At 39.1% G+C, this 21,328-nt stretch overlaps 1 protein-coding gene and 1 long non-coding RNA gene across 4 annotated transcripts in view; one reads left to right on the forward strand and one right to left on the reverse strand.

Moving 5' to 3' along the window:
* LOC144071648 (uncharacterized) overlaps positions 1-21,328 on the forward strand; it is a 45,242-nt gene that overhangs the window by 15,217 nt on the left and 8,697 nt on the right. For 2 of the 3 annotated variants that reach the window (XR_013299692.1, XR_013299689.1), the window contains exon 4: positions 16,644-17,608. The exons of the other annotated variant lie outside the window; for it this stretch is intronic. This is a non-coding gene — a long non-coding RNA (uncharacterized LOC144071648). Of the gene's footprint in view, positions 1-16,643; positions 17,609-21,328 lie in introns of those variants that run through there. 3 annotated transcript variants of the gene reach the window in all.
* cbln1 (cerebellin 1 precursor) lies at positions 6,938-18,717 on the reverse strand. The gene is made up of 3 exons (XM_077596920.1): positions 18,010-18,717; positions 16,879-16,998; positions 6,938-8,520 (listed from the first exon to the last, which is right to left on the reverse strand). Exons 1-3 carry the CDS (start codon positions 18,265-18,267, stop codon positions 8,323-8,325), a joined length of 576 nt encoding a protein of 191 aa, XP_077453046.1. The 5' UTR covers positions 18,268-18,717; the 3' UTR covers positions 6,938-8,322.

A 21,328-nucleotide genomic window follows, 5' to 3' on the forward strand; every position in this document is an offset into this window, starting at 1 on the left:
CCTTTTTATTTTTAATTGCCCCTCTCCACCCATCCATCCTTGTTTCCTCTTTGTCCTCCGCCCGATCCCAGGGCCCGTCGGCCCCCCGCCATTTGAAGAATTAGCCCATCTCACGTCACCATTCTTAATTGGCTGTCACTGTGCGCTCAAAAATGTGAAACCACTTCCCGGATATAATCATGTTTACATTCGAGCACGGGGTGGCCGTCCGTCTCTCTGCAGCTTGTACTGCGACTAATTTAGTGTAAAATTGACCATGATTGTCCAACAACGAGGGCGAGAGAAAGGAACTGGCTCGGCGTAATAAGATAAATAGATGTTGAGACGAACTGAATTACTGTTTTTTTCCTCGCCGTTAATTTGCCAGAGGGGTGGCATTGTAGTAGTAAGACAAGTGAGCCTCATTATCACCTTGTTACTTCAAATCAGCAGCAAACATGTACAGCTGCTTTTAATAACAACACGCAAATTTCATTAGATACAGCATAAAAAGGCTGGAAGAAAGCAGGTTGGACATTTACATTTGATTTAGTACTATTTTACCATATGCTGGGAAAAATCCTTTACTACACTTTACTTTTTTAAGAGTAAAATATTGGCAGCTATGGTTTCCAGTATTTTATCTTTAAAAAAGAACAACAGAGGTGTAAATAAAGCACTACGGCAGTCGAGCCAGCTGACTGCTGAGCTACTGGAGACCAGTTAGAGCAAGTGCTGTGCATGTAGAACTTTAGGCAAATCTCACTCCCCGAGAACTTAAAAGAGGCTATAGGCAAATGAAACTAAACTAGACTGGACTGTTCTCTCTCTGCATGTTTGAATGACACAGTCATGGCGTGGTTTCAAATGCTGCTTGAAGGCCTGGTGTACATATATAATTTAAACAGTTGTTTACAGTAAACAACAGTTATAATGTAGTTCTTTGCACGATATTATGTTGTTAACTTAACAGTAACTACTTGACAATTTTTTTTTAATGATTCAATTCTGGCAACCACAGCTCTCAATATTATCCCGTTATTTTTGCCGTATTTTTTTCTTCCAAGCCTACCATGGCACTAAATACTAAAATATTGAATTTTACTGCCAACCTTACCAGTTCAAACGGATGAGTTGTCTAGCAGTGTCATTGGTAGCTAGAAAGCAGTTCACCAAAGGGCATTTTCACATGCAGAAACAAAAAAAAACATTTGAATGATTTAACCAACTTGGGAAAAAAAACCATCTTGTTAATTGTGCCCCAATGTTCCTATTTTTTATCGCTTTATTAATAATTCACAGCTTTTGGAATGGAACAAATTTTTCCAGACACTAGAGTAGGAGGACTATATAAACATATGATCGACGTACACTCATCTCGCTGCCATCTGAATCACTTAAATCATCTCACGCCAATCATTCTAAATTTGTGCTTCTGTGTTCGTGGCCACTTGGTATTTGGAAACGTCTTCTCATAACTGCTGATCCATGAATAGCCCAGATAGCCGCTTCGCCACATGTCCTGTCATTGAGTGCCTAATTGGCAAAAAACATGCACACAAACAGAGAGATAGATGAATGAGTGTGTCTGCATGCTCGCACACACAAACGCACAACCTAGAAAAGGAGGAAAACACAATTAGAGTTTAAAAAAAAAGATGTCAAAACTACTTCACAGTGTGAGGATGTCTCCAGCGGGCTCCTCAAAAGGCGCAGCCCCCACTGTGTTGGGAATAGGAATTAACAGGACTCATAAATATGGTATGTACTCCTTGGAGAATTGCCCTCTGGTCTGCATGCTTCCAAACGGTGACATGTATTATCGCAAATATCCTTGCCACTTATGGTAACTCATTGCAGCAGATGTCTAATCCATTTTGACGGTGAGGGATGGCAGCGAATGGCATGGCAAATGTGGCATAGGTAAATTCACTGAGTATGTGCTGTGGTGGTTTGTAAAAGAAGAATACACTATGTTAAAAAAATGTTACCTTAACTGTAACTCTGTCATTGTTCCTTTCACATTTTGTCTCTACTTCTCAGCCCACATCTAGTATCGGTTTTGAAATCGAAAATTATAAAATTGAACTGAAACACTATTCAGTGCCCATTCAATCCACATTCCAGCCCCTGAAAGTAGATAACAAGGTGAACTTTTGATAAAGCCTTTTATTAGCAGCCATCATTGCAACGCCCAAGTGCCAATAATCAGTGAAGTTCATCCAGGTTTTTTTTGGTTCTTGCTTTTTTTGTATAGAGACAATTCCATACAGATGGGAGCAAAAATTGTTTAGTGCCTGGTTGTTCCAATGTTTTCCCACTGGATTCATGTGGTTTTCATCACCCGTTCCAAGAGTTTTCCCCCTCTCCTGTTGGGATGCCATATGGGCCTCCTCTTCCCTTTCCTGATTTGCACCAGGCAAGGACACAGGATGAAGGACTTTGGCTAAATTTCCATAGCCACATCAGTACCATGTTGTGGTTTTTAAAGAAAATAATCTGTTTAAAAATCTGATAGAGAAGATTTGAGATCGGTTGGGTTTCTGAATGCAAAAATTAGTTAAAAACAGCTGCCAGACCTTTTATTTTTTTGGATTGGCCCCTATCAAGGGAAACTGCCCATGTAAAACAAAAGCAGAAAGGGCTGCACTCTACTAATATGACTACTTTTAATGCTAAAATTGATAAATTAGTCGTGATTTTATTGTCATTTATCACATCATCTAATGTGATAAAACATGTTGGACTTTATTTAATCAATTTTATATTACGGCAAATGATGCCAGAACACACTATTTCTCTTCCATAACTATTTTCCCATAGTCTCTTGTGCATCTTTTGTCCGTGTGCTGAGATGTGGTTCTGAAAAAGTCCCTGTAAACATTTTTGTGCTTTATTCCACATTATGTTTTCTTATTTTGGGAAACGACACAAAATAACAACTTTTGAAAAGAGTAGTGAATGACAGCTTCCCTGATCAGAATGGATTCATAGGAGTCTTTATACATTATACATTTTCACGTTCTCTTTGCTGATACAGAAGGCCTTGCATTGATGCGGGAAGTCATTTACGATGAGATTTGGAACCTTTGTATTATTAAATCCAAACATGAAACCCCCCGACCGCATTCCGAGTGTGCTCGTCTCTGAACATCACTGCTGGAAATATAAGCTGTCCGTGTTCATTATCTTCCTTTCTTTGCGCTGTCCTGCGTCTTTCTATAACTCATGGTTTCGCACTCCCTCGTCACCTCGGCTCATAAGACACAATCTACAGTCGTGCACTTTTAGGTCAGCTGCAGCGACAGGCGTCCTACTTGACATTTTGCCACATTCCCATTTGGACACCGTCGTGGCGGCTAGTTTTCAAATGTTACCTTCAGGCACACACTTTTTTTTGGTTTTGTTTACCCATTCAGGCGACTAACATGGCAGTGAATGATCATGTTTCTGCACCATTTGGGATTAGTCACTGCCAACCCTCCCAATTCAAATGAATTGGACATCTGTCGCCATCAATAGTGGCCATGGATTAACCTGCTGATGTGTTGAGAAACATCAGAGCTTGGTTTCATGCATGAATAGTGTGTCCCATCACACAAACCTCCGAAGGCACATTTAGCTCTTATTGTTTTATTTATGTGTTCATTTTATGAATTATTGTTGCTTAAGCCATATAATAATTAGCTCGGATAAATTTTGCACACGGTCATACCGAATGCAGAGGAAAAAGCAACATACATGCATATCTGCTTTTTTTATTTTTCCAAAAATCAACATATGCTTTAGATAAGCATGCTAAAATTTAAAGTTGTTTAAGCACAATGCAAAACCAATATCATTAGATTATTGTTACCGTTGACCCCAAAAGACGTCCAATCTCGTTTCTAACCCTCCCAGTCGATCTGTATCACTGTTTTGAATATAATTCTTCTTATTTTACCAACTACCACAACACATACTGTATTTTTTGGACAATAAGTCACCTGAGCATAAGATGCATTAGCCAACGAATGTACAACGAAAAGGAAAAAAAATGTATAGGACGTGCTGGAGTACAAGTTGCAGTTTTGAGGGCAGAGTTTTAATTGAGCAGAAATAAAAAACAAATGTTATAAGTTAAAGTAATCAAATAGGGAACAACAGCCCAAACAGGCTCTTGTTAAAGTAACATATTAGCAGTTTTTGAATAACTATAGCCTCAAAAACACACCATAAGATGTTGGCAGTCAGAGTGGAAAAAATTAGACGTAAGTAGCACTTGAGTCTAAGTTTCAGGGCCAGCCAGACTATAAAAAAGTGTGACTTACAGTCTGAAAAATATAGAACTATTTTACTCCTACACAGCAAGATCTGAATATAGTTGATATTCCTTTGGAAATTATATTGAGTGGATCAGTGTTGTTTTACACTTGCAGTGACCAAATCGATCTCAGATCAGTTTGCCCCCAGACCTGTGTCATCTGTGTACATAGATTCAAGTTGGGTCCGATCCCCATTGTCCTGGAAAGTTCCAAATAAAAGCCAAGAAGACAAAAATATACATTTGGTGCACAGAGAATGTTATACTTGGTCACAACACTTGTTTAAGAACAGCTATTTAAGAGATTTACAGTATGAGTGTTTAAAATGTTTAATCCAGGTGACAATTGTATTTTCAGATTTGATGAAAACATGTTTACGTTTATCATTGCAAGGCTTGCTGTCGCGTGTCCTTACCTGTTCTGTGTAAGTGTTTGTGTGTGTTTTGGGGGAGAGTTCATTAGCACCCACTATACGACATCAGAGTCAGTAGTTTCCCACTCTAAAAGAATTCTTCTTGTTTTTTAACCTATGGCTCGTGGGATTTTTGCTCTCACTTGATTGGCCCCAGGCGTGAAAATTCGTTTATATGGGGCAAAATTTTACAAGCTCACCTTCAGGAAGTCTGGTTGCCTCTCTCAACCCCATGAGTCGGTTTCAATAAACATTGTGCTATATCATGCATCCACTGACTCGCCAGGTGCTTTGGGGTCGTCTTTCCCACACCGTAACACGGTGATGAACACGTTTATGTGTAGTGAAACAACACAGTGAATTTTTAAAATTAACATTCCTAGTGAATGCAAATAACTCAATTTATTTTTAAAAATACGCTTTTGTGTATTATAAAGCAACACAATAAATATGTCAAATTCTGTTAAGGCAAGAACTTAATTTGTTATTGAAAGTTCATTTTCATTTCATATTTAATACTGTTAAATAGTTTAAATATTAACACTTTCCAATGTGATATTTTCTTTCAATCATTCATCTTCCATAGCGCGCATCCTCGAAAGGGTTGGGGGGGGGGCGGTTGCTGGAGCCTAATCCAGCTGACTTTGGGCGAAAAGCCGACTACACCCTAGACTAGTCGCCACTTTTTGAACTGGGGACCTTTCGCGTGTAAGGCAAATATGATAACCACTACACTATGGAAAGACCATATTTTCAGAATTTATGAAAAATTATATAAACTTGGGGGAAAATGTGTAGATTTCAATTACTACATCTGAGTTGTCTTAAACTCATGATTTGATCATCAAATCCTTATATTAGGTTACAAAGCTGTATAGTACAATTTTATTGAACCACGAAACCCTAAAATTAACTCATTCACTGCCAGCCCAGGTCAGGAGAGAGAGAGAGATTTTTATTTTTATTTTACAGATTCTGTACTGTGGCATTTAGCAAAAGCATAACATCCATATTTAAAAAAATATATGTTCAGCCCATTTTGGCTGGGATTTTTCCAGTCGTATTTTACCATTCAAAATGGATTGGACACATTTTGCCATCAATGGCTGTCAGAGTGTTATTAAATTGAAAGGCAACAGCTTTATCATCCCGGTGGAAATAATTTTGCATAAGAATCTGAAAAAGCACAGAATTCAATTTTTCATTGTTTTTATTGTGGAGGAAAACTTGAAAAGTTGTCCTTGGAATAGTCAATTGTTTGAGGGGAGGGCATATTATCAATGCCAATACTATTTAAACCAATCAAATGCGAGTACTCCAAATTGTCTGTCTTGGTCACGACATCATTAATACCCATTATCACAAAATGGCTACACGCAGTAGCAGTGCTATGTTTTGGTGTCTCAACATTAATTTCTCCCTTGTTAGATACCTAGGAAATTCACATTATGCATAATTAACTGCTTTGAGCAACTTTCATGTGAATCTCTAAAATAGGTCCATAAAAGTTCTCTGAATAACTCATTCACTGTCCAACCAATGTATATATCAGAGTATTCAGTAATTAGGGCTGCCATCCCTTTCTAGTCAAGAACTAATTGCCGTTAATTTCCAATCCGATGGGATTTTGACACCCAGTCAAAATGGATTGGATCTCAATGACAGCCAGAGTTAAAATGGGCCAGGCAAACTCTTCCCCTTTTCATTAGTTATGTAAAAACACAGGCTGGTATTCTCCTTCTACAAGTTTGCCCTAATGCTCCTAATTAAAGTGTTCTATACATGCAGTGAGAAACAAACAACAATGAGATGAAGTTTTGTTTACAGAGTTACGATAAGACCTAAAGAGAAATTGAGGACGAGATCTTTAAAGAGAGAAGGACAAGTGGCGAGAACATAAGACATGGAGAAGGCGAGATGAAATGAAAAAGAAGGGAAAGAGAAGGAAGGAAGGAAGGAAGGAAGGAAGGAAGGACGGAAATGATGTTTGTGTTTTCTTTTCTTTCTTTTTTTTTATTCGAGCACAAATTTTCCCCCTGGAGCTCATTAGTCAGGAGAGAAACAAACCACGAAATCTTAAAAACCAACAGAGTGGAGAGAAACAGCAGAGAGGGGAAAGGGGGGTTCAGCCGGAGGAAAACTAAAAAGAGCGCAACTGAGGAAGTCGAAACAATTGCTACAAGTGCGACTGAACAGGTTACAAAATATGGGAAGTGAAAAAACTAGCAGCCCAGACGTGGAATAGATTAAAGAAAAATAAAAATCCATTGAAATTTTATTGATATCAGAGCAAGGAAAATAACAAAAACAGTTGATAAATACATTTGATTTCGTGATATATCAACATTTTGATAGTCTAAATATTCACGCCATTTACAGCCAAGAGAATTATTTATCATAATAATAATAATGCATTAGCTTCTAATATAATCTACAATGTATGTATTATCTGAGCTTTAAAGCCACAGTTTGGTTTGAACAAAAAATAAATAAACAAAAATGAGAAAAAAAATCCAAGAAGCAAAGAGAACAGCATCCCAATATCCCACACAAAGTCACTACAAGATTCCCTTAGACTATTTTTCTCTTTCATGTAACACTGAAATAAACAATATACAGACAAAGTCATCAGCCAGATTAGGTATTATTGTTATCATCATTATCACCATAGTAGCAGTAGAAATAGTAGGTTGGATCTTTTGTATAACATCTCGTATATTTTCGCTTTTGAATATCCCATAGTCCCAAGTCAGACGTCGAAGTAAAGCGAGGATTAGTCCGTGCGAGGGAGCGAACGTGTACAGCAGCAGATAAAAGTACACGTGGGGGGTGGTTGGCAAGGAGATGAGATGGACCACTCATGGAGGAGGAACAGGGGGGTCGGGTGAAGGTAAAGCTAAACAGTAGCCTTAAGACAAAGTCTTCCTGAACGATGTCAGACTTGTCGAAGATTTTGTAGCAGTTTTGGAATCTTTGAATTTTATTTGCGCAAAGCATTCCGTTCAATGAACAGCCCACCTCAATTTGGCATGTGTTTCGCAGTCAGTCACAGCATAATGATGAAAAATAAGTAGGCAAAACGTTAAGCTGACTAAAGCTGTGCTAGACAACCAAACAGCTTCCGGAGGGAAAAGGAAGGCGTGCGGACAATATTTATGATATATTCACACAAAAGGAGTAAGATACATGTGGACATGGTGGTGGGGGGTGTTACCTTGCTTGCTCTAAAAATCTCAGCAACTTTATTTACCACCAACAATAAGTAGAAAAAACTCAATGGGCGTAAAGGATGAAAGGAAAAATTCCTGAAAGCAGCGGATGAAAAGGAGGGAACAAATGGGAAACACTCATGTTATATTGGATGTGGATGATGTGTGGAAAATGATACAAAAACATAATTTGGCCGTTCACTGGGCAGCACGAGGAGGAGTAGAAGAATGGAAGGATGAAGAGTAGTGAAGATGGCGTTGCGTTGAAACTCTGAGGTGACATCCCAAACAGATGTCCGTCGTAACTGCCGTTCCGACATTTTCTCTTACCCCATCCCTCCATCTTGGCGCTTCTCCATTGTACTTCCCATCAACCTCCTCCTTTTTCCATCCCTTGCTCCTCTCCCTTTATTCTTCTCTACATGGGGAAGACCAGGAAGCCAGAGAAGGTGGAGTATTTCCATCCCCCCATTAAATTTCCTCTCTCCAGTTTGAGGTAGGCCCGGTCTCCCTTCTCCATCTGGATCAGAACGCCGTTACTGGCCGCCTCGCGGGTCACATCTTGGTCGCCGGCGAAGGCCGAGATGATGGGCCATCCGTTGTGCATGAGGCTCACCTGCGTCAGACGTGAGGATAGAAACAGAGAGTAAGGACTGACAGAAAAAAGTCAAGGGCGCAAATTTGTCAGTTGAACTTGCGACAAGCCTGGCCGTTTGGGGGAAAAAAAATGAGATCGATCTCGACGAGTTGTGTCGTATTGACTGACTGACTTGGGCAGATTTTGGACAGTGCCACAAAATAAAATAAAATAAAAGGTCAAAGAAAAATGTGAGTGTCAGAATGATATCGGGTTCCGTTTGGTGTCAAGGTACCATTTTTTGTGGATAAATTCGAAATTATTTATTGTAATTTTAAAGCCACATTTGCCATATTTTACAAGAGAAGTTATTCTGTACATATAGCAGTCAAACTGCAACATAGGATGGAAAAGTTTAAGGCTTACAGTTAAAAATAATGGTGTGAATAATCGTTAACCCCTGAAATTTTCAGCATTGTTTTTCTTTGTGATGCGTCAAATTCAACCCTTTGCACGTTTATAAGTTCAAAAAAAAATCTAATACAATTTGCATAAAAATGAATCAATGAAAAGTTCAACACTCGGAGTATTATTTAAGAACAAACAAGCCCATGAATCAGGCCGCAACCAAAATGGTGGCAACCTGACTAATATTTTGTGACCATACCCTGGGCCACATTTCATGAGCAAAACTCCAGGTTACATTTTTCAGGTTATCAGGCTTTCGATCACAGAAGACATCTTCACATCAGTCTGATGTTTTTCTCACCGCTATTCTGAAATTATTCCAACTTCGTCACTAAATCAACTAATGCTGCAGAAGCATAAACATCGGATAATTATACACTTAAACACCACTCCACCTTCTGGCGCATGTGCAGGCGTGTGGGCAGAATGAGGAGAGTGGAGAGCGCTTTTGGCCTTCTACTCCTCTTTAATGGACAACTTGCTGAGGGTGACGGATGCAGAGCACATGTGAGAACGAATGTTAGTATGTTTGCTCGAATAATTACGTAAAAACACCCTCAGACGCTACTTGAACTCCCTTTTTTTCATTATATCAAGATAGAGATGTGTCGTAGGTCAGCATGGGAGGACTGGCAGTTAACAGTAATATTTTGCTGCTATTGACAGCCATAAACGTCCAATCGATTTGAACTTGCGTTTTTTTCTTTGTTTTATAGTTCTTTCCAAAAATATTGCGTGATTTCTAAATGCAATAATATGATGGAATTTGGTTTAAAAATGCCCTCGACGCTTTGTATTACAGCTGTAGACCGTTTCTTTGAGGCATATTTGGGATGCGCTTAGTTTATGTAAATGCCATTCACTTTGATGAAAACCTTAGGGAGTCAATATAATCAAATATTCATGTTTTTCCATTTGGAAATCTGAGATGAACCCACAGCCAGACAAAATCGTGACATCAAATAGAAGATGATTAAAGGTGTCGTATTAGCCTCTCGACCTATAAAAAGGTGACGTGTTGGCATGTTGTGTGAGAAATTCACAGGGAAACACACATAGGCAGAGTTTTCTACACTCTCACAATTACCAGGCATAAAAATAAAAGCATGATAATAGAGCTGCGCGTTGGTCAGGCCTAAATTGACCTGCATTCATTATGCATAAGCATCAATTAAGTGCCTTATTATGGAGCAGGAGACAATAACCTACCGAGTGCAACAAAGGAGGATGCAGTTAAGTCAAAAATGGAAATGAGCCAAGCCCTCATTACAAAAAAAAAGTACAAATAAAATATATATCTTCCCTGGCCAACAGATTTCATTTTGGTTATACTTTTTATTCTGTCATTTTAAATCTCGTGCTATTTTCAAATACGGGCAATCGTGAGGGTTGCCTCAGGAAGCGCATCCGCTATTGAGAGAAACCACCGGAAGATTCCAAACGCTATGATGTCTTAAAAGTCCTTCCCGTATTCTTCGGGGCGTATTCTGTTCTTGTGCCAAAACATTACACACGCATTGTTTGGAGGTCTACTTTGCGATGAACACATCTGTCTGACAGATTTGCCGTTTTGGTTTAAAATCGAAATTGAAATTATTTTGTTTTGATCAAATATTTTAAAGTGTATTCATGTTGTTTTGCTTTGATTGAATTCAAATCCCATTGCTCCAATAGTGTCAGTAGTCACGTGAACCCTCGTGGGAGCAAAAACAAACATTGCAAGGAAAGCTTTAGTGGTGGACTCAGCATGCTTGCAAGTGACCTCTAGTGTCATGTTTGAACGCCATGTGGACTAGCATTAAAATGAAAGCGAAAAGTGCCAATATTTACAAGTCAGGTCGTCACAAGGAGCATATCTTCGCAAGCTATCTCGGGCTATGAATAACAATAGAAATTCCATTGAATTCCCTTAATCAATTATGGGTAAAATTAACAACCAAACCAAATGTTATATATTCATTGGCCAACACTTCAATATTTATCACTCAACTGTTCTTTATGTTGAAATGCAACTGACTTCCGAAACTACTTTAATCACCTATTTGTTAGCCACTTATATCAATCTATATATATCATATCCTTGCTTATTTGTAGCCAATCAGCTCTTTGCATTCTCATGTGTTGCCCTAACTGAATCATTTGGTCTAATTAGTTGGTGCCTTTGTTCAATCTGTACATATGCCTCAAATGCAATTAGTGGAACCTTAACGCCATGTGCGACATCTCATTAGCTTGTTATTTCTTAGCTTTGATTGTAGCTGATTATTGAGACTCCAAATCGGTTGGATAGTTTGTGAATGTGATACAGTTTCCATATCATCATAAAATACTTTATTATATTCTATTAACTAAGTACACTTTTCCCATCCTTTTTAAAAAGAGCCCTACAGCAATTGTATTAGTATAAATAAAACTGCATCTAATGTCTTATTTGGGTCTTTACATAAATATTTGATCAATGCAATTTTCTCTTGTCTTTTGGCTAAGTTCTAACTATGTTTACAATCGTACGAGCTAGATAATTTGGGAATAATCAAGCCTTAATCAAGCCTATATAGGGGCAGGTCACTATTATTGGGAATTGTAAACAACATCTTAACCCAGGGCTGGGCAAACTGGTCTTAATGAGTCTTGGTCTTTGTTCCATTCGACCCAATCCAGACAGTTTAACAAATACTGTGAAAAGGTGTCCTCTTGATGGCTTTAAACGAAGAAGAAAAAAACGCACACACAGCGGTCCTTTATAGAATAGTTGGCCCACCCCTGTGACTTAACCCCATGGGACTTGGCAGCTACATATGTGAACATTTACATTTTGAGTCATGTAGGTCTCAATATTAACATTTGCTAAACAAGTGCGGTTCACATGACCCAATATGTGATGTCCACATATACGTAGATGGCAGGTCTTAATTATAATTATATTTAATTATTAATAATCAATATGGTATTTTGATATTATTTTCATACAATTCTTTTATTAGTCAATACAATTATAACTGAATAATATATTTATTTAAACATTTCATCAAATAAATTAAAATGACTATAAACAGAAATACACCCGCTACCAAGTGTAATGATCTAAAGTAGGGAAGCTGCAAACATTTTGTGAATACTTCGTGTGAACGCTTCGGACACGACAATGTAGCGTTTCATGGAGTTCTTTCTCAAAGGAGGAGGCTACACTGTTTTCCCTCTAATATGGCAATTTTCATGGGATGCGGGGTGAAAGTGGCTCTTGAAACAAGCCCACAAAAAGCTCTGATGTTGAGCACCACGTCCTGAATGGAGTCACACATCCATCGTTTGTCATCCAATGTACCAAACAAACCATTTTGTCAAGTTCCTGCCTGTAATTGTCTCAGTTGCCTAATACAGGGGCAGGGAGCGTGCACTATTCATACTTTTCTTTGACACAGTGCATTTTCATACTTTTCTTTGACACAGTGCATTTCATTCCGCACACTGTTTATTTGGCTTTCTGAACATCCATTTCATGCATGTCATTTTGATTTTACAATTGGTAGTTTCCTAGAGTTTCATGTGAAAAAAATTTTCTTTGTGTTTATTATAGATTTTTAAAAAATAATTTTGAAAACGGTTTTAGTTCCCATTAGTACTGTCAACACAGATGCATACCCCAAAATGTAAATGTATTTTATTTTAAAATTGGCATGAAAGAGTTGCTCTCCTATTGGCCATCTCCCAAAACCTCGCTAGGCGATGCTTTTCGCATGCTTTCGGACCCTCGTTTGTCATGGAGTTCTAATACGCTGTTTCTAGAATTTTTTCGAGTGTGCTTAATGCAACTTTATTTTTTGCTTTTCATCATGGACCTAAAAAAAGTGTGACCACGTAATACCATGCGCGTTTTAGAAACATTTTCAAAAGTCGTCGTAGTCATTGGTGGTTAGATTGATATTTTACCAAACGTAACATTTTTGTTGTTGTGTGTGTACGAAATTTTTCTTAGCTGCCAAACGCTTGCCTCCTTCTTTCTCACCCACCACCAACTTCACTTAACTACCCACTCACCCTTCAAATCCCATTTCATACAAAATTGATATTGTTTTAAAGTTTTTAAAGGGTTTAGGCTTTGTGGACCTTGGAATGGATGAGACATTTAAATTGTGCTTTTAATGAGGAACAATAATTAAGTTGTGATTTGACAAGACTTGACTTGATCGTATTGAGACCCTGGCATATCAAGGTGGATTGTATCGTGAGTTTAAGTGTATCGTCTTATCCATACTCCCTATTGCATTTGCACTCTGACAGCTATTGTTTGAAAAGATTTGGGTGCGTAATCCAAAACAGATGTTTTTTTCTGTATCATGATTTTGTACATTATGATCTGCAATTTCCTTGAGAAAAAAAAACGTTTGTATTAGCAGCACAATGATTGAATTGAATTGAATTGAATTAATCTTTATCTTTATACTATATATGTCATTATCATTAATTGTCATGATGGGGAGTGTAGCAATCTATGTCAAACTTTTTTCCCCAAGAACTCTGGTTTCCTTTCACATCACAAAAACATGCTGCCAGGCTGGTTGAACACTATACATTTTCCATAGGTGTGATTGTAAGTGTGAAAGGTTATTTATGTTCCATGAGATTGGCTGGCAATAAATTCAGGTTGGTTCTGCGCCTCCTGCCCAAAGCGAACTGGACATGAACATGTTCTGCTCCCCTTGTGATTTGTGAATTCAAGTTGTATGGAAAATGAATGAATGAATGAATGAACGTACTTATTAGATGTGCTTGTTTTATATACATGACGCCAATGAAATATGAAAGAATGAGGCATGAATGCTATTATATTTTCACAAAGGATATGTTTAGTTGTGTCCAAGTAGTAACAACCAGTAGTTAATAAGCTGTGGAGAAAAATCTGACTGAAATTTTGGAATAAGGATGCGAATGTCAGCAGATTTATTACGCCAATATTGTTCCCAAGTTTTTTTTTTGCTGGGATATTTCGTTTCGTCACTGTAGCCAAATTATTAGCTCCCCCCCCAACACACACCATCAGCCCTGTTTGCCAGTCTATGATGGGAATTGGAACTTCTCCCAATCCAAATGTTTTTTATGAGTACTGTGAAGTACTCAAGCCTAAGTACAACTTGTACTCATTTTATGAAAGCGGTATCGCCTCATCCTTATTCTGTTCATGATACTCTAACTGTCCACTGTAGGAATTGGTGCATTCACAGAAACACTGGCATTGCTAAGCAAGTGTCCAGTTAAGAATAGAATCCAGTCATTCTTAACACTTTGCAAGATTGACTATTCATTTGTGAGGAGAACACCTTGTGGTTGAACTTGATGGGACGTATTACCTCTGTGGTTACGGTAGGGACCATCGGGTCAGCAACCTTGGCTAAAAAGTCACTTTCTACATATTGGAATCTAATCATGCTGTGCGGATTGATGTGTTTGGTAGAAACGCTCGTGAAAAATGGGACCTATAAGTGAAAGTGGGTCTAAGTGAAAGTCTACACCACGACCTTAAAATTTGGGGGGTGTTTGGGGAAGACATGAAGGGTTATCTTGCCTTCTACTGAACCACATATTTAAAAAAGCAAAAGTCTTGCAGATATTCTATTATGGTTTTTGGCTGTTTTTATCTTCCATATCATGTATTTGAATTGTGTGACTTCACTATTTCAACTGCTAATTTGAGGAAAAAGTGAAAGGTCACCTCAACTTTCAGTTTTAAAGCCTGGCTAATCGATGACAGGCCTTTGCACTTTTTAGAGCCGTTCTGCCAAAACTAGATGTATCTTGTACAGTGTAAAATATGATTTTGCACTCTTGGAGGCAATGTGTCTGAATGATGACCGAATAAACTGTAATCTCAAAAACTTTCATTCAGGTTTTGCATTTGAAAACTTTGTTTGAGGGTGCTTTTGTAAGCAGACTTGTCAAAAATATTGAGAAAACAGAGTAACCTACCAGCTTCCCTGATATCAGCTTTTATTGTCGAAAAAGTTACTTTGAAACAAGGGTGGTTTCTAAAGAAATTTGAAAGGCAAACATGTCTTCTTTGACCATTTCTAATATCTCTGTAGGGTTATGACAATTAATCGATCTGGATCGATATATCAATTTATTAAGCACAATCAAGTTAAAAGAAAAAACATATTTATGGATATTATAGGCTTTTCGATACCGTTTTTTTTAAATCAAATGTTTAAATGTTTCAGGAAGAAAATTGCCCAAAACATTTAGAATAGCTAATAGTAATTTTTGGACTTTAGGTGAAATAGAACTGATGTATTGTATTATAAATCGAATTGAATCGAATGCCCTTGGTATCAAATTAAAGCAGGCTTGCTGATATCGGACATATATCGTTGTCCAAAGACTCAATATCATATCGTCATGAAATTGATTATACACACCCTTAATTCTTAGGATCTTGAACATCTTCAAATTTGAAAACAAGACGTGTGATTACTTCGCCAATTCTACTGGGATTTGAAATATATTTGCAGTTTTGGAACACTCATCAAAAGGACACTCAAAACAATAGGAGGGCTCACATTCATTGAAAGAAAGAGTAGTAGTTGCTTGTAATCTGTTTAATTTCAGACAGCACTGATCAGTCATGAAAAATAATGCTACTAAAAAAAAAGTCTAAAGGCACACATTATTTTTATAGGAAGCAACCAAAATTGCAGAAATGGGTACAATTATTTGCAAAATAAGTACTAATCGTTGTCGGTAATGAGTTTGATGACTTCAGTTTCCAATAAAAAGTGCCTTTATTTTCTCGTCATTAAATTGACGCAAGCAAAATGAGTATGCTATATACCCTAGCGTCTTTCACTTAATAGGCATAAGCAGTTCCTTGCCCAGAAGAAAAACTTGCGTGTTTATAGATCAATCCTTTGTCAGACTTTTTTCCTTCTGCCCTCATTTTCCTAGCTAAACCGCGCTTTTCCTCACTAATGTCTATCATTAGCGTGTTTTCTCTCCTTACAATATCCAACCATCCCTCCTTGGAACTTCTATCCGAGTGTATTTTCACCTTTCATTTTTCTCACCCTCATTTCATGTGTTTTCACTCCCATCCCTTCATGCTTTGTGCCATGCTTTTTATACGCCGCCATGCACCACGGCAGATGCCTCTCAGCCAATTAAACAGTGGGAGTTTTGGACACACCAGGTGCCCTGAATGGATGAGAGCTAGAACGGAGCAGGCAGGGGAGGGGCGGGTGTCATCCAATTCAACACCCGTTCCTAATTTAAAACCAATTTTCAAAGACTGTTTTCATCGGCTTCCATATTTGGCATTGTTTTGAACTAACTTAAATACTTACTAGACAACAATGTCCTTTTCAATTTTAGCAGCACACAGCCAAGTCAACTCGCGCCAAACGTTTCCCACCTTCCTCTTCGTTGCTGCAGATATGCCACAGTAATTAATTCGGTACTACAATAATAACTTCTAAGTAGCGACACGAGGACAAATCTCGGGGGAGCCAACAGCATAATTACACAACAGTTAAATTTGCAAAGAACAAATTCCAATTAACACTGGTTGTTGTGAAATCCCTCATTTTCCACGTTTAACGGGTTTAGGACAGCTAAGAGTTTTTTTCGATATGACACAACTCATCGGTGAATGCGAATCGAGCGGTTTGAATGAAAGTTTATTAAGAGATATTTCTTTGTGGCAGAAAACCACACTATTTGTCCAGAAAGAAATGAAGAAATCGGTGCCGAAGCTGCAGCCGCTGCAGTATTCCGCCCTCCTATTGTGCTCCAGGCGCCCCATTTGCTTCTGCCCTCTGTGCATGTATGGATTAATTATGACGGTGCCTGCGGGTGGAGAGCAACTAACCTTCATCTGTTGATGCCCACCCTCATCATTGTCTCTGGGGAAAGAAGGCACACACATATACACACACTAACCTGTATTGTTTGGCGGTTGTAGACTTTGACTACGTGGAAGTTAAAACTGTAAATCCCTTTTCGCGGTGCAATGAAATTACTTCTCTCTTCGTCAAAATTCCGCCCGATGTTTACGAGAACCTGAAACCAAGAAAAGAAGAAACGGGATTTTCAATTAGTTGTCGTGTTTGACTTTAATGATGAGGTAAACAATGAACAAATCTGAAGTTTTCACTGGCAAGAACACTCAAGAACATTCCCGTTCTTGGTAGTACTGTAAGGTATCCGGATGAAAATAATTAAGTAGTCATTGTTCAATTAAAAGAACATGGTTCAAACAGGCGCTTCATGTCCACATTGTACTCACGTCCCCTAAATGAAGGCTAATAACGGAAGCCTTTATTCTCCATTGCGCCACTCATAAACCATAACTTGATGAGGAAAAGGGGAACAAGACTCAATCCATCTTTCAAATGAAATTTCAATTATGCATCTCCACAGTCAAACGTCTGCTTTAATAGATGGAAGCGGACCACGGTGGGCAGTCGTATGGCAATTTGAGTAAAAATTAACCTTTTCCAGCAAATAGGTAGGACCTCGCCCTTGAGACCTCAGTTACTAAATTATTTGACGTCACGTCAAATCACACCGCTAAAATCGTTGCCTTGAACAGCCAGACTGGATGAGAATAAGTATAGAATTTGTTATGGTTTGTAAGGATATAGACTATTGGATTGTTTGGCAAGGTTGTTTTTACAACACTTTTTTTAAAACGCTACATTTGGAAGCTTGTCTAATTTGAGAGAACTTAGAGTTTGGGAGACAAAATGTGAAAATTCCAACTCGTTTTTTGGACTTTTGTGTTGTGATTTTGGTTGTATTTGCATGTAAATTGCATTTGGTCTTCAGGGATTACAGTCTATGTAAGGATTTGATTTTTTTATTATTATTGTATTTTATCATTGTATTTACAAGAGGCAATCATGCTGACCACTCTCTATTTTCATAAAAATGAGGAATAAACTTACTGCTCAGTAAAAAATGAGTTGATGAGCATGTCATCAGCACAAAGGTATCTCCACTTTACATTCACAGAGTATACACATTTTGATTGCATGATGTCAGTTTATAAATGGGAAGAGGGTTCCCTACCCGATCAAAGTAGATAACCATAGTCCGGTTGCTCATTTCCGAAGGCTCGTGGTTGGTGTTCCGGACGGCCGAGAAGGCAACTTTGGCACTGCCCGAGCGCACTGAGATGCCCAGCGCGGTGCCCGTGGGGTCGGACGTCGGGTTGGAGTCGCACACCACCAGACACTTGCCCTCCAGGATGATTGGTTCCGTCTCATTTTGAGCGCGACTCGGGCTCGTCGCGAGCCACACGACACTCAGCAGGCAAAACGCCAACATACCCAGAGCCGCAATCGACGACTTAGAAGCGGGGCTTTTAGTCCACTTTAGAAGGGAAAGGACGGTGGGTGGGGTGTGCCCAGCTTCCCTCCAAAGTCAGGCCAACTCTTTCTCCTCTCAAAGAACTCTCCCGGTACGTCTGCCTGGACTTCACACTTTTTGTCCGTAGCTTCTCAGTGACTTGGAGTGGACGAGCGGAGTGTGCGTCGCGGTGAGGCGGGGCAGAGGTATGTGCACGCGGAACAAGCGGTCATAGCGCGCGCAGCGGAACGGGAAGGAGGTAGAGATGCTGGATGCTGAAGCTTGGCGAGTGGGTGGTAGCGGTAGTGGTGATAGGGGGGCGAACTCCGTCTGGCTCGCGTGCAACTGAATTATTGATACGTCACATATGAGAGTTTGATACAGAAAAGGCTGTGGAAGAAGAGACACGGCGACAAAGCTCAAGATGCCCCCACCTCGCCTTCAACCGCAGAGGCGTCCCTCAATCCCTCCCTCCATCCCTCCCTCCCTCCCTCCGGTCGCAAAGAGCCATCATCCGATTAGCGCGCCCTCCCTGTTTCCAATCGCCTCCAAACCCCCTCCCTCCCTCCACCCACCTCATCTCTTTCACGCCGCCCATCTTTAGCCAACCCAACTATCTCTCGCTTTCTTCCATCAAGCATGTACAAACTTTTGTGTTGAAGGACCTAATGCTTTCACATTTATAGGGCACTCTTTTTAATATTTTCATTTAAATCAACTTCAGAGTGTTATTGGGAGGCATAATCATATTTCTGTTTTTATCGGTATTAAATTCATTCATTCATTTTCTAAACTACTTTATCCTCAGACAATCATGCACACACATTCATACCTAGGGGCAATTTAGAGTGTCCAATCAGCCTACCATGCATGTTTTTGGAATGTGGGAGGAAACCGGAGTACCCGGCGGAAACCCACGCAGGCCCAGGGAGAACATGCAAACTCCTTACAGGCGGACCGACCTGGATTTGAACCCAGAACCCCAGAGATGTGAGGCTGACATGCTAACCACTCAGACCCCGGGCAGCTCCCGGTATTGAATTTAATTGGGTTTTATTAAAATTTTACTACTCATTTTATTTATTCATAAAAATACATACAAACATTCATCCATTCATTTTCTGTACTGCTTATCCTCACGAGAGTCTAAACTGGTGCCTTATGCATGTTCACACGAAGCAGGGCTTTATTTTGCCATCTTTGTCAACTAAAAAAAGTCTGCGTCCACTCCAATTCGTTTGTGGGGGAAAAACATGAGCAACAACCAACCGCATAATTGCGGTTTCAGAAATATTTTAAATAATTTTCTGCTACTGACAGCCACAGATGTCCAACCAATTTGAAGGAGGAGGACTATCATTCACTTTCAGCCCTCTTATCTGCTACGTAGGACTTTAAGAAGTCATGCTCCATGTGTTCGAACACACCTTCTTTCAGATCAACTAAAAGAGCAGCTCCAGCCTTAATCTACAGTTCAATCCACTATTATTAGATCTGAAGCCTTGTTGAAACACTCAGTTTCTTAGGGGAAATATATGAGTATTAAGGTATCAGGCCAACACTGAAGAAACACACACACACACACACACAAAGTCATGAAGCAATAAGCCTATTGTCAAAACAAAAGTCGCAATATTCCACTTGCATGATTTTTAGCCATTCTACACAAGCATAAACAAAATACTAGTCTGAAAGGGGGCAACTGGACCAAAAAGGTTTTAGAAGGACAGAATGAAAGGAAAAAAAGACAGGCCTATTGCCCATATTCAGCTGGGATATGCTCCAGCACCCCTGTTATTCTCATGAGGTAAAGAGGTACAAAGAGGTTGAAAGAATGCATGTGATATAATTTCCTGCCTTTCCCCTCATTTCGCATGAGTAGAAATTAGCTAATACAATACATATTAATGAATAAATAATGAGATGACATGTAAGACATACATTCTGGTAAAATACATGCTTCGATGTCGTTAACTAGGTCATTATTTTGCCATCCAGAGCCATTCAAACTCTTATTGCTGTATCTAAAACCACTGCTCAGGTGGAGGAGTTCTCTTGAGATTAAATATAATAGTTCTCACTATCTACAGTATGTTCTCTTGATAATTACTGAAGGACGAAAAATGTTGAATCAATGTTTTTCTTTGTGGTGGAGGGAGTCCATTCCTTCCCTTATTTTAACTACATATGAATAAGATTGCAAAATACATTTTTAACAAGCCCCCCGCTTGTAAGTTGACATGATGAGGAGGTGCATTAGAGCAGAAAGTGTACCAAACAAGCACCTTGGGGAAGCCAACGAACTGGGACGCACATGACATGAGGTATTCTCATAACTGTTAGTAGAAGGGTGGCTTTGCTGTCTTTGCCAATAACCCAAGCGCCATTGCTATCAGAGTTGAACCTGTGGTGAATAAACGCCTCACTGCAGCGACGTGAACTTTTTTCGTAGTCTCGTTTTAGAGATCAGGGTCCCAATTCCCTCTTGAACATCAGTCTAATAAGGCAGTCACAGTAACTACACAAAGGAAATGAATACATTAATTTGGAAGAACAGACTAAACAAATGTAACAAAGGGTTCCTGTGAGAAGGACTGACCTGATGCACGAAAAATTAACCAATGTACGGATTCCTATTTATTGTATTATGTGGTTGCCACGGCAATGCGCATGCACACGTTCTCTTATGAATTACATGTTAGTTTGCTGTCCAAGAAATGATCATGGTCATATTGAATGACGCTATTTACTGCTGCGTTTTGTAGTGTTTTGTAGTGTTTTTACTGTAATTACGTGACTATCGCAGGGAGGTTGTGTATATAGTGTTGGGAGATCAGGAAAATGGCATAAACCATCAAGATCAGAGTTCCTACTCCTCAGGGGAAAATAAAACGTGACTTCTTATATCTGTTCTAGTTCATTCCAAAAGACGACCCTGCCAGTCTGAAGTCTCCTGAGGCTTTCCTTCAGGCCTTAAATAAGCTGGCAGTGAAAGACAGGCCAAAAGAACTTATAGTAGACACATTGCAAGTTAAATCCA

The sequence above is a fragment of the Stigmatopora argus genome, chromosome 3 (assembly GCF_051989625.1).
Source record: "Stigmatopora argus isolate UIUO_Sarg chromosome 3, RoL_Sarg_1.0, whole genome shotgun sequence".
NCBI classification, from domain to species: domain Eukaryota; kingdom Metazoa; phylum Chordata; class Actinopteri; order Syngnathiformes; family Syngnathidae; genus Stigmatopora; species Stigmatopora argus.